General features: G+C 48.5%; 1 protein-coding gene across 1 annotated transcript in view; it reads left to right on the top strand.

Moving 5' to 3' along the window:
- The window catches only part of LOC110509737 (matrix metalloproteinase-17), an 80,463-nt gene that overhangs the window by 64,739 nt on the left and 2,285 nt on the right, over window positions 1-13,439 (top strand). Inside the window, exons 5-9 of the mRNA XM_021590813.2 lie at window positions 7,884-8,060; window positions 8,998-9,100; window positions 10,099-10,181; window positions 10,890-11,042; window positions 11,854-12,111. Coding sequence (XP_021446488.1) covers window positions 7,884-8,060; window positions 8,998-9,100; window positions 10,099-10,181; window positions 10,890-11,042; window positions 11,854-12,111 — 774 coding nt within the window. The remainder of the gene's footprint in view (window positions 1-7,883; window positions 8,061-8,997; window positions 9,101-10,098; window positions 10,182-10,889; window positions 11,043-11,853; window positions 12,112-13,439) is intronic.

The raw sequence follows: 13,439 nt of genomic DNA, 5'->3' as shown, positions 1-13,439 counted from the left end.
TACCTCCTCCGTTGCCAACCCATCGATGTGGATGGGGGCATGCTTTCCTCTAGGTGGATGAGGGCAGTGTGGAGAGCAATTTAGATTGCGTCATCTATGGATTTGTTGGGGCAGTATGCAAATTGGAGTGGGTCTAGGGTCACTGGGATGATGGAGATAGTGTGTGCTGTAACCAGCCTCTCAAAGCACTTCAAGATTATGGAAGTGAGTGCTACAGGGTGGTAATCATTGTGGCATGAAGCCTTAGAGTTCTTTTGATCATGGGTGACTGTTGTCATCTTAAAACATGTGGGGATTGCAGACTGGGACAAGGAGAATTTGAAAATTACTCTGAGAACGCGCCCTGGAATACTGTCGGGGCCCGCGGCCTTGCGGGTGTTGACCTTAAAGACCCTTCTCACATCTGCCTCAGAGATCACCCAGTCCTCTGGGTCGGTTACCGCCTTCACTCCCAGCTCATTGTTGTTGTCAAAGCATGCATAAAATGAAGCATATCCTCGGATATCCTCATATCCTCGCATATCCTCTGATTTTAGTGACCATTTCCCAACGAAGCGAATCGCAGGTACTTCCTGTTTCAGCTTCTGATTTTAAACAGGAAGCAAGAGTACGGAGTCATGATCTGATTTGCTGAATGGAGGACGAGGAAGGGCCTTGTATGCTTGCTTGTGGGACCCAGACCTCAGTGTAGGGGGTAGGAGAGAAGCGGGGCTGCGTGATGCAGACTGGCCCAGCTTGTATGCCTGGTGATGGGGCCAGGCTGCCAGGCCGTGCCCTGGTCTCCCTCTGTCCTGCAGGAGGCCTGGGGGCCATATGCTCCTGGACAGTGGCTCATTCTGCTCCAATTAGGGCTCCCGCCAGGCCAGGCCAGGCAGGCAGGCAGCAGCTGCCTACACAGGGACTGGCAGGTGGAGCAGACAGGGAGGGAGGGAGAGAGGCGGTGGGGGTCAAGGGAATACACTGAGAGGGTTGGCGGATGGAGGGTTAGATTTAATGAAGTGGGAGAAAGTGAAGGAAGATTATTGGAAAATCCAGCCTCTCTCCAAGCCATCTCACATCACTGCATGAATAAATGATGATGATGAGGAGGTGGAAGTGAAGGATAATGATGATGATAAATATTATGATTTACCCTTCTCAACCCACACAGGGAATGAGATCGCTCCAGTATTTGCTTATGATATGAACCCTTTTACTGAAACGAATGAACACCCCAACCCACCATCTTGATTTCTTGTATAATATCCTAGTCCTTCAGCACTTGGATTTATTTGTGTTTGTTTGCTTTTCGTGTTATCCTTGACTTTCTGGTGGCAGACGTGAGTCAACCGAGGCGCAGGAAATACAGTTAATTAATCTCTTAACTTCTTCTCAACATCACAGTCCGTCGGGTCAACACCGCGACTCTTAGTCCCCCCCCCCCCCCCCCCCCCCCACACAGTAGGATACTAATCTCAAAGATCACTTACTAAAACTGATACCAATGCCTTACCTTGACTTACGTTATGTACATGTATGTGTGATATGGTTGTTGTTGTGTTTTAAGACACTGAAGGATTGTGTTCTTTGACATGTGTAATGAAAACGTTGTTGGTGCTTTGGGTTAGAAATGGGAGTTAAACCTTAACTAGTTGTCCCTAGTTTTCTGTCATAACAGCGAGCCATACAGGTGCTTCTTTCATTAAGGTCCTTTTTAGTCAGTCTGAAAAAGGATTCAAAGCCTGGCCCTGGCTTTTCCCCCCCAATAACCTAGACATTGGAGGTGGTTGTTGTTGCTGCAACTTTCCAACAAGAGGATCATCTTTGGAGAGGTTGGAAAACTTGTATGGTCAAGAGCTAGCAGTGAAACGCGGTGGTTCAGTAGACTTCCTGGGCCCTAATCTTCTTAAGAAGGATGGACGTTACCAGAGGAATAAGGACTTGAGCAATTGCTTTTCCTCTCACCCTTTTTTTTTCTCTCGCCCCTTGCCTATTCTCTGAAAATATCTCTCATTGTATTGTTCTTGATAGGACCTTACAACTTTCCACCCTTTGAGGGCCATCTGCTAATGTATGTAATTACCACTGAATTTAAAACGGAGCTAGAAGAATGCTGAACGCTCCATTTAAGTTCGCTAGCATTCTGCTCCCCACTGGTTGATTGTAAGGGGTGACATCAAATGTGGTGGCCAGGGTAGGCTCTTGGGGCCCGAGTCACATAAATGGAACGCTGTTTTTGTTTTGACAGCAGACAGATTGCTTTTATTCATAATCTCGCTGCTGATTGCTCGCTAATGCAGACAGCTTACGGTGGCCGAAACAAAAGGCTCATTAAGCAGGTGTGTTTTCAATTTGGCTTTGGTTCATGCCTGTGTGCGTGTGCACACTTGAGTGTGTTCATGTTTGTGTGAAACTGGGAGAGAGAAAGAGAGACAGAGAGATAGAGAGACAGAGAAGAGAATGATATGGGAGAAGGTAGAAATTGCTCCACCCTGCTCATCCACATTATCAAGCTGTCAGCCAGTCATTTAGTCTCCCTGCTCTGGCTGACTGGCTCCTCAGAGACCAGGGTGCACCACAGTGGCTAACAGGCTGTACGCCATCACCACCATCGCCATCACCACAGAGGAACAGCAGCCCTCTCCTGAGGATTGGAGAGAGACATCGAAATGGAGCACTAGTCATATTTGGAGATGGTCACAGGGGCATGGAATCAGGTTCCACAAAGCTGAACGCATTTTGGCTGAGTAAACAGCCACAAGGCTGAACCTGCTGTAGTCAGTGAACAAAGGACTCTAAAAGGGAATAGGGGGTTGTTCCTCTCATCCTCCACAGACTCCTAATGTTTTCCCAGCAGCACCCTGTTCTGGCCACCTGTGGCTTGCTTTTAGAAAAGGTTCCCATCCCTAAATCTAATGGGACAGACAGACTCCATCTGGCCTGTACTCTCTCTCTCTCTCTCTCTCTCTCTCTCTCTCTCTCTCTCTCTCTCTCTCTCTCTCTCTCTCTCTCTCTCTCTCTCTCTCTCTCTATCTCTCTCTCTCTCTCTCTCTCTCTCTCTCTCTGTACCTCCTGCTGCCACCCATCCTAGCCCAGATGCTTCCTCCTCCACCCTGCATACTCCTTGTAAAGGAAATGTCACCATGGTACCATAACCTCTCTCCCTCCTTTTATCCCTTCCTCCATTTCTCCATTCCATTTCTGCACAATGTGCTCCCTTAGATTACAACATGTATTGGGCTTTCCTCGCCCTGGTGGCTACACTAACCGGGAGTGAATCTATCACCAACTCTCTCATTTGTCTGTGTTTCAGCATGACCCTGAGACGCAGCCAAGCCTGTGCTAATCTAAAGCTAGCCACACACAAAGCACCAGGGAACCTAGCTAGCTGTGGCACACTAACACACACCACACCGAGTTTGGTGGATGATAGAGCCGCAATCTAAATCTCTTAGCCACAGGTTAGAACTCTTGGTCTCGCTTAGCAGAGCCAGACGAACAGGTTTTCTTTCTTTTTTTTAAAGCAAATTCAGCCGTGGAGGAGAGGAGCGGTATTTCTAGCATGCTGCCCTCGCTCCAGGTGTCCCTCCATGCTCGTCTGTGACTGACAGCTCGTGGATCAGGCTGCATTTCCATAACTATCTCTCTGCACCACTACCCTAAAAGCATTAAAAGCCTCTGTGCCCGTCTGCCAGTCTCCTTAACTGTAACTATATGAAGATGAGTTTAGAAGTAAGAGAAAAACACTGTGTCCCCCTGAGATTGAAAAGTTGGGAGTTTGATTCTCGGCCGAGTCATACCAAAGACTGTAAAAACGATTTGACACTCAACATGAAGGAGATCAATGGGGGTTAAGGCCCTGCAATAGACTAGCGTCCTGTCCAGGTGGTGTACTTGTGCATCAATCTGCCTCACGCTACAGAAACAGGAGATTGGCGTCATGGTTCCACCTGTCAGAAGAGGGCGGCAGAGACCGCCCTAGAGACTATTATGACACTCGGGTGTTTTCTATTACTAATTCTGATTCCCTTTTAAGAGATGTGTGTTTTCTGTTACCCTTTGCAGAGGTTTGATTTGTTTGCTGTGTGTTTGTCTCCTGAGTAGGTTTTCGAGTCCTAGTGTTTATTGTTGTCCCAGTTTTACTGTTGAACTTTTTCCAAGTAAAGTATTTACGTTTATTCTAAACCACTGGTTCCTCGTCTGGTTCTCTTCTCTGCTCCTGGGTCCTACCTCATGTCACAGCAAGCGTCTGCCTCCAGCATGGACCCAGCAGAGATCGGCCAGATCAAGAATGTTATAACCCACCAAGGAGCACTGCTGGGGTGATAGCAAGAACAACTTTCCCAAATATCAGAGACTCTCCGGCCACTTACCGACTCGCTCCAACCAATGCACACCCACAACCCAGGAGGAACAACTGCCTAAGTCTCAGCGCCCAGTGCTCCAGTCGTCACCGTAGATTTCCCAGGGAACCTGCACCGGGAACCGAAGATCCCAGCCTCCGAGTAGCATGACGGCCACCCGGGAAGATGCAAGGGGTTCCTAACACAGTGCTCTCTGGTGTTCGAGCTACAGTCCTTCTTGTTCCACACCGATCGGGCCAAGATCACCTATATCCTCTCTCTACTCTCGGGTAAAGCCATGGCATGGGCAACAGTGGTGTGGGAACAGCAGCCACCATCTTGCAGCTCCATAGCATTTCTCTACACCCACAATAACATCTGCCTTCATTTCCGAGTTGCAACGAGTCTTCGACCACCCAATCGGCAGACGAGAAGCGGCGAGCCGGCTCTTCAACCTCCGCGACCAGTGGCTGACTTCACTATTGAGTTCTGCACCCTCGCTGCCGAGAGTGGGTGGAATACTGAGGCACTGGTCACCGACTTCCACCAGGGTCAGTCTAACTTTATCAAGGATGAACTGGCCTCTCAGAAACTGGGAGAGAAACTCGAGTCCCTGATAAGCGTCCCTTTGATACCATCCCCGTATCCGGGTTTCCCCAGTACTGAGGAGCTCATGCAGCTGGGACGCACACGTCTGAGCCCACAGGAAGGCGACTGCGCATGTGCAAAAGCTACTGCCTCTACTGCGGAGGTCTCGGTCATCTCTGTTTTTTCTACATGCCCAGAACTTACAGGAAACACAGGGGCTCGCCAGGACAGGGGGAGACCCTGACAAGCTGTGTAGTCACTCCCAGGCTACCCAGTCACCGACTGTCACTACCGGTGACCCTACACTGGGACAACCATCAGCACCATATTCAAGCCTTCGTGAACTCCGGGGCCGCGGATCATTTCATTGATTAGGACCTCGCCAGAGAATTACAAATCCCTGTGTGAAATGCCCCATCCCTCTTCAGATTCTTTATTCCCTCTCGGCCCCTGAAGCAGCATCCATGGACGACTACATCCGGGAGTCGCTGGAGGCAGGCTTCATTCGTTCCTCAACATCCCCAGCTGGCGCAAGCTTATTCTTTGTGGGAAAGAAGGATGGGGGTCTGTGTCCCTGCATCGATTACCGAGGGCTGAACAGGATTATGATTAAGAACCGTTACCCCCTAACCCTGATGTCCTCCGCCTTGGAGCTTGCCCAAGGGCCCCAATTCTTCACCAAATGGACCTCCGCAATGCTTACAATCTGGTGAGAATCAGGGAGGGAGATGAATGGAAAACTACCTTTAACACCCCTAGTGGCCACTATGATTCATGCCATTCGGATTGTCGAATTTACTGGCATTGGTCAGTGACACACTTAGGGACATGTTGAATCGTTTCGTCTTTATTTACCCCGACGACATCCTGATGTTCCCGAGACGCCTCCTGCAGAGTCAGCTATATGTCAAAATAGAGAAGTGTAAGTTCCACGTATCCCAAGTCTCATTCCTGGGCCATATTATCTCTCATATTATTTCTCCCGCCGGCATCTAGATGGACCCCGTAAAGGTTACGGTGGTCACCGACTGGCCCCATCCCGCCTCACTCAAACAAGGCCAGGGTTTTTTCAATTTTTACAAATGTTTTATACACAAATTTGGTGCGGTGGCAGCGCCTCTCACAGCCCTAACCCGTCAGTCCCAGACCTGGTTGTGCTGGACCCCCGAGGCTGACAGGGCATTCAAGGAGCTCAAGGGACATTTCACCTCCGGACCCATCCTTGTTCATCCTGATTCTGCTCGTCCCTTCATGGTAGAGGTGGACGCCTCGGATACCAGAGCAGGTGCGGCCCTTTCACAGCGGAATGAGGGGGACAGGAAACTCCAGCCATGTGCCTTTCTCTCCAAGCGGCTCTCAAAGGTGGAATGCAATTACGATGCTGGCAACCGGGAGCTCTTGGCAGTTAAGTGGGCACTTGAGGAGTGGAGACACCGATTGGTGGGGGCACCTCATTCCTTCGTAATCTGGACGGACCACAAGAACATAGTCTACATTCAAAAAGCTTAGAGGTTGAACACTCGCTAGGCTCGGTGGGCTCTGTTTTTTAACAGGTTCAACTTCACACTAGCCTATCACCTGGGATCCAAGAACCAGAAAGCAGACGTCCTGTCCCAACAACATGATGTCTCTAATGAGGAGAAAGACCCCGAGCCCATCATCCCCAGCTCCCGCATTGTGGCCCCTGTAGTACAGAGTATTGAGATCACGGACCGACAAGCCCAGACTGAGAACCTGACCCCAGCGGGGGTCCCACTAACCGACTGTATGTTCCACGCTCAGCCCATTCTCGAGTACTACAATGGGGACACTCCTCTACATGAACAGGGCATCCAGGGGTTAATCGGACACTGGAGTTCCTGAGGCGGAAATTCTGGTGGCCCAACATGATTGAGAATCTCAGATCCTTCGCTACAGCTTGCTTCATCTGTACCGAAAGCAAGTCCTCATGACAGCAACGGGCTCGGTTGCTCCAACCTCTGCCCATCCCCAACCGGCCCTGGTTCCCACCTGTCCCTAGACTTTATCATGGGGTTACCTCCATCCCAAGGGCTTACCACTATCCTGGTGGTCGCCCATTTCATCACCCTATGCAAGTTGCCCTCGGCCAAAGAGACAACTGATCTCATGATTAGCCATGTCTTTCGACTACAAGGACTCACACAGGACATTGTCTTGGACCGTGGCCCCCAGTTCATCATGCGGTATTGGAAAGCCTTCTGCTCCCTGTTGGGGGTGTCGGGAGTTTCTCCTCTGGGTTCCACCCACAGACGAATAGGCAGACTGAGCGGGTCAAACATGAGCTGGAGAAGTTCCTCCGCTGTTTTGTCTCCACTCAAGTCACCAACTGGGGCAAGTTCCTCATCTGGGCCGAATATGCTTACAACACACTGCTGAACTGTCACCTTTTGAGTGTCAATTTGGGTTCACACCCCCTCCCGTTTCCTGAACAGGCCGAAGTGGGGGTGCCCTCAGCAGAGGAATTCATTTGACAAATTTGCGCACCTGGACCAGAGCGCAATCCTTCTTGTTCCGCTCCTCTGCTTGACAACAACACCAGGCAAACCGACAACGAAGGCCCCTTCGGCTCCTCCAACCTGGTCAGCGGGAGTGGCTGTCCACCCGTGATCTCCGCTTAAAAGAATACTCTCGGAGTCTCGCTCTGCGCTATGTAGGACCATTCAAGATCCTGAGTCGCATCAACTCGGTCACCTGTCGTCTGATTCTCTTCTCTGCTCCTGGGTCCTACCTCCTCATATCAAAATAGGCTCCTGCTCCTATTAGCCATTCCAGCTCACTCAAGCCAAGGCTTTCTAGGGCAGTCCACCACAACATTCTTCTGACTTGTCTTGTCTATCAGTGAGGGGTGTGTTCATGATACAAAAGCTTTATTAAAGCATTTCTCTGCTCCAATGGATGGAGAAATCTCACCATTATCTCTCTCACTTCTCTCCTTTCGCTCTCTCTCCTCAGACTCTCACGGGATGGATCTGTTTGCGGTAGCAGTGCATGAGTTTGGTCATGCTATTGGCCTGGCCCACACCTCAGCAATAGAGTCCATCATGAGGCCGTACTACCAGGGTCCTGTGGGGGACCCACTCAAGTATGACCTCCCTTATGAGGACAAGGTCCGCGTCTGGCAGCTCTACGGTACGTTCTCCAGCCCACGTCTCCCTCCTATACTATAACCAACACTTCTCTTTCTCTCCTCCCCCTCTCCATCTCACATATTCCAGTCATCTCCCTCCACTCTCTTCCTATCTTTCCTATTTCAGTCATCTTTATCCTTCGGCCCACACATCTGAACACCTCTTGCCTAGCTACTCCTCCATAACTCTTCTATACCTGCCCCCGCCTACCTCACTTACACAGATCACTGGACTGGCATCCTGCCATCCCTTCTATGTACACATGCTGTGCAGAAAATCCTACCTACCACCACCATTCAACCACTCACTGCAAATGTCTCCTATAATTACCCATGATTCCTAGCGGGATGTGGCCGCCCATCCCTCAGCGCGACATGGCGGTGCAGAGCAGAAAACCCAAGGCCTCGGCACAGGAAGCAGAATTGATTTGTTTATATGCAAGGAGCGAAGAGAGGGCTTTAATTGGTCATCCCTGTGGCACAGGCCCTGCTTATCACTGTGTGCCATGCTACTGAGAGAGGTAGGAGAGGAGGAGAGTAGAGGAAGACAGATACTTGAGGGGCGAAGAGAGAGGGAGGCGAGGAGGATAGGAAGACTGATAGGTGAGAGGGGATAAGTGGCTGGGGGAGAAGGGAAGAGACTCGAGTTAGCGGGCAAGGTAGGACAAAGAAGAAAGGGAGGGTGAGAGAGAGAGAGAGAGAGAGAGAGAGAGAGATGGAAGGAGGGAGGGAGAGACCATGTTGAGCCATGCTGGGGCTGTATGTCTGCGTTTACACAGGCAGCCCAATTCTCATCTTTTGCCCAATTATTGGCAAAAGAGCTGATCTGTTTGGTTAAAAGACAAATAAGTGAAAAAAATATACAAATTGGGCTGCCTGTGTGAACGCAGCCTATGTGTTGAATATCTGTATCTGAATGCGGGGTCTCATCTTTCCCAGGGGTGAGAGATTCAGTGTCTCATACGACGCGTCCTGATGATCCCTCCCAGACCGCTGACCCACCTGTACTACTGGACCTCCCTGAGAACAGATCTACTGTCCCGTAAGTCACACACACACACACACACACAAACACACACTCACATGGACACACAAGCAGACACATTAAATCTACACACCCCTGTATACCTCCAAACTGAAGCTCAGAAACTTCCAGGCCCATTTTCTCTCCCTCAGTCATCCATCTGTCCTTGAGGTCAGCGAGTTTGGACATTGTCACAACGCCGCAGTAGTGAGAGATAGCAGTCTCTTACTTCACCTTGTTCTCAAGTCACCTTGTTCTCGAGTCACAGTAAAGTACAGCCGAGCGTGTGCTCACAGTACAAAATGAGTCCATTTATACCAAATCCAGTCTCCAGATGACACAGCACTCATCTAATGTAATAGATTTTCATACAAAGCGGAGACTTTGTCCTCTTTTCTGTAGCTTTCCCTTCTCATTTCTCCTCCACTCCATCTTGCTGGATAATGTGTGGAGAAGGTGGATTTAGCCCGAAAAAGGTCACTAATATAGTAGTCTCTTCGCAGCTCCTCTGTTAATAAGCCCTGAATGGAGATCTTTGTTAATAAGGATCTAGGCGAGTAGCGTCTCACAAAAGCAGCCCTGTCGTTGTAATTGCCTCGTCATTTGCAGCCAGGACACGTCAAGTGCTTTACTCAGTCATTAGCACTGGGATAATGCGTGTGAGGACCTCGGTCTCCTGCGTCAGGACGATAACATCTCCTCTGATGTTTGGCTCGTTTTTTAATTGACACGCATACGCAGAAAATAAACACAAATATAGTGCGCATGGGCGCTTTGCATACATGAAACAAACAGAGACACGCACACATTGGTTTAAGATGAGAAGATACTGATTTAGACTGGCATAGTAACACGTATACACATTACAGTACGTCTGACTGGGGATAGAGAAGTGGTTTGGTGTACAGAACATTCTGTCTTAGTTTCTTCAATTAATTATATAATTCACTTTTGTCTCTCGCTCCCCCTCTCTCTCTCATTCTCTCCCCTCCCCCTCTCTCCCTTTCTTCTCTTAGGCCGGCACGAGATGCCCCTAACAGGTGCACAAGTCACTTCGATGCAGTGGCCCAGATTCGTGGAGAGGCCTTCTTTTTCAAAGGTACAGAGAGAGGCCAGAAAGGAGAGAAAACAGAGTGTGGCGCTGCCTGCGATCAATATAGAACCCAGCCAAGCATATCTCTCTGAGTTCCACACACACCTTCACACCAAAACAGGGGATAGCCCTAGAGGGGCCCCCAGTTCCATCTGACTCACACAATCAATTCGATACATTTTACTGTCCAGTTATAAGGTTTTATGAGACAGGTCTCTCTCGCAACAAAAAAAAATCTGAATTAACATCGGTTAACCTCAAGAGAACTCCTGGTAATAATTAAAGTTAAGTATGTATGGACGCTGTTAATACCCTGTAGAGCTGCAGATTACAAAGTAATAATGCACAGGCTGTGACTAAACTCAGACAAACTTAGACTAAGGCAGTCCGACACAGATACTGGGAGCTAGGCTGAATCTGCTTCTCCCTGTTCGCTTGGTTGGATCTGCCAGCTGTGTGCCTGCCTGGGTACAATATGCCCTGAGGTGTCCACACATGTTTTCCCTGTGGACCATTTATCTTATTTTACAATTAACACACATACAATGCATACAAACACACACACACACACACACTCCACATACAGTGCATAATCCTGTACAGACACACACACACACACTTAAACAGAGAGAGAAGGACTTTGTATTCTCTCTTCCACTTTTTTTAAAACATTTCCTTCCTACTTTTCTTTTACTTTCTCTATTTTCCTCCTAGGGAAGTATTTCTGGCGTCTGACGCGGGAGAAGCACCTGGTGTCTCTGCGTCCGGCTCAGACCCACAGGTTCTGGAGAGGCCTGCCTACCAACCTGGACAGTGTGGACGCTGTCTACGAGAGACCTGGGGACCACAAGATCGTCTTCTTCAAAGGTACATAACTCGGAAACTCTGCCGTGGCCGTGGTTGAGGCAGGGAGGTCAGCTATGATACCAATGATGGGCTGGTCAAAGGAAGGTGAATGTGTTCTGAGAAACACATGAAAAGAGGTCTATCAGTTGCTACTTCCATTTGTGGACTTATAAATGCATGATCTGTGCCCATTGATTCTTGAAGGATATAACTTATACAATGCCTCGTGAGCTTATTAGTTCAACTGTCACACCCCATCAGAACACAAAATATAAGCTTGTTTTACTCCGATGTTTGTAAATAAAGCAAATGTAAACAAACACTATATAGCCACAAACATGGTTAAAACTCTCCTTTTATATCATGGATGGTCAGTCCTTGGAACCATAGCTCTGTCAATGAATTTCAGAGTGGTTACATTTCTCCGGCTGCATCCCTCAGCCTTTTACCAAAACACTGGTGGGGAAACACTTTGTTATTGTGTAATTGCTGATTGCTGCTTTCATGTGTCATCATTGGCCTTGGAGGGTGTTTTTGACAGTTTTGGGGATAACAGAGAGTTTAAAATACAATCAAGATTACCAAAGCACAAAAACAAGAACACCTCTTGGTAAAACCTGTATCTTGGTAAAACCTGTATCTTGGTAAAACCTGTATCTTGGTAAAACCTGTATCTTGGTAAAAACCTGAATCTCTATATTTCAGTCAATTGAATAGTTTAATCACAAAACACATTTAATCACAAGTCACTTTCATTCAGTTGAGTTATTAAATTAAACAAGTTATCCAGTTCACTCTCGTTGATTGACGTTCCTTTGTCCTGCCTCCTCAGGACTAAAGTATTGGATATTCAAAGACAACAACGTGGAGGAGGGTTATCCTCGGCCAATCAGTGACTTCGGCCTGCCTATGGAGGGTGTAGACGCGGCCTTTGTGTGGCTCCACAATGACAAGACCTACTTCTTCAAGGACAACCGCTACTGGCGCTATGACGACCATCTACGGCGTATGGATCAGGGCTACCCAAAAGACAGCACACTGTGGAAGGGGATCCCGTCCCCACTAGACGACGCCATGCGATGGTCTGACGGTGAGTATTAGACACACACAGATCAACATACTAAACACACACATTTACTCACTACATATACACATTTCGCTCACTTCGTAAAACTAAATACAAGCTGAGAAACACATTCAGTACACTGCACTTGACAGTACACAAAAATAATGGAAGCATTAGTAAAAAAGAATGGAGTACCTGAGTGTATGTCATTCATGCCTGCCCTCAGGGTCCTGACAGGTCTACTTCTACAGTATATCCACTACTAACCCACACTGGGTCCTTTTCCTCTCCAGCCCCCTTGCCCTCTAACTCTCTCAGACTGGAGACTAATCTAGTCAAAAACAGCCCGGGTCATTGGTCAGTCAAGCCTGCCTAAACCACAGTCCTGGTGGCGCCGCTATGCATTCTAAAGCCCTCAATGCAGACGGCCCCTAACATGTAATTTGATATTCGGTCTTTTGATCTGGAGTGTGATCTGGGAATGATAGGTGTTGTGTACCAAATGGCACCCTATTCCCTATTTAGTGCACTACTTTCAGCCAGGGCCCATAGGGCTCTGGTCAAAAGTAGTGCACTGTATAAGGAATGGGGTGTCATTTGAGATTCAACCATAGTGTTTTCATTGCTATTGCACAGTACTTTCAGCAGTGAGCTCCTTACTCATGCCTATCTCAGTCAGACCCTAACCAGTGGAGGGCCAGTCTAACAGTAATTAAAGTACACTCAGTCTGACACGTTGGTAAGTCATATCACACCAAAGCACACATGTAGTATACAGCCCTCACCTCTCTATCTGTCTCACAGAAACTCAAGCACACACACACACACACACACACACACACACACACACACACACACACACACACACACACACACACACACAAAGAAGCATATAATGTAGCTACAAATACATACAATAGCTTATCAAACATATTCATACAGTATAGTGACCACAAGTTATCAAAACCCATTCTTCAGTAACACACACAGCCATTTTACACACTCACTCTACAGTGCATAAACACACACACGCATGGCAAGCTCCAGCCGAGTCTCCACATGAGCCAGTTAGATCCTTTCTCCCCTGTAGCGACTCCTGTGGCTGAGTGTATGTAAGCGCTTTCCTCCGTGTGCTGGGCTCTGTACCGTTGCCAACTCTAGAGGTCCTGCTCGGAGCTGTTTGGTGTCGGTGAGCACAGGCCACGCGCAAAAATGACAGTCTGAGCCACCAGAGGATTCATACATACACACGTGGACCCTGGGGGCCTGGGAACTGGAAGCACATCAAAGACCTCAGGGAGAGAGGTGGATGTGGTGGCAGGGATGGAAAGAGTGGGAGAGATAGTGCTAGG

Source organism: Oncorhynchus mykiss, chromosome Y, assembly GCF_013265735.2.
Source record: "Oncorhynchus mykiss isolate Arlee chromosome Y, USDA_OmykA_1.1, whole genome shotgun sequence".
Lineage (NCBI taxonomy): Eukaryota > Metazoa > Chordata > Actinopteri > Salmoniformes > Salmonidae > Oncorhynchus > Oncorhynchus mykiss.
The sequence above is the reverse complement of the archived record's forward strand: the minus strand, read 5'-3'. Positions and strand labels throughout refer to the sequence as shown.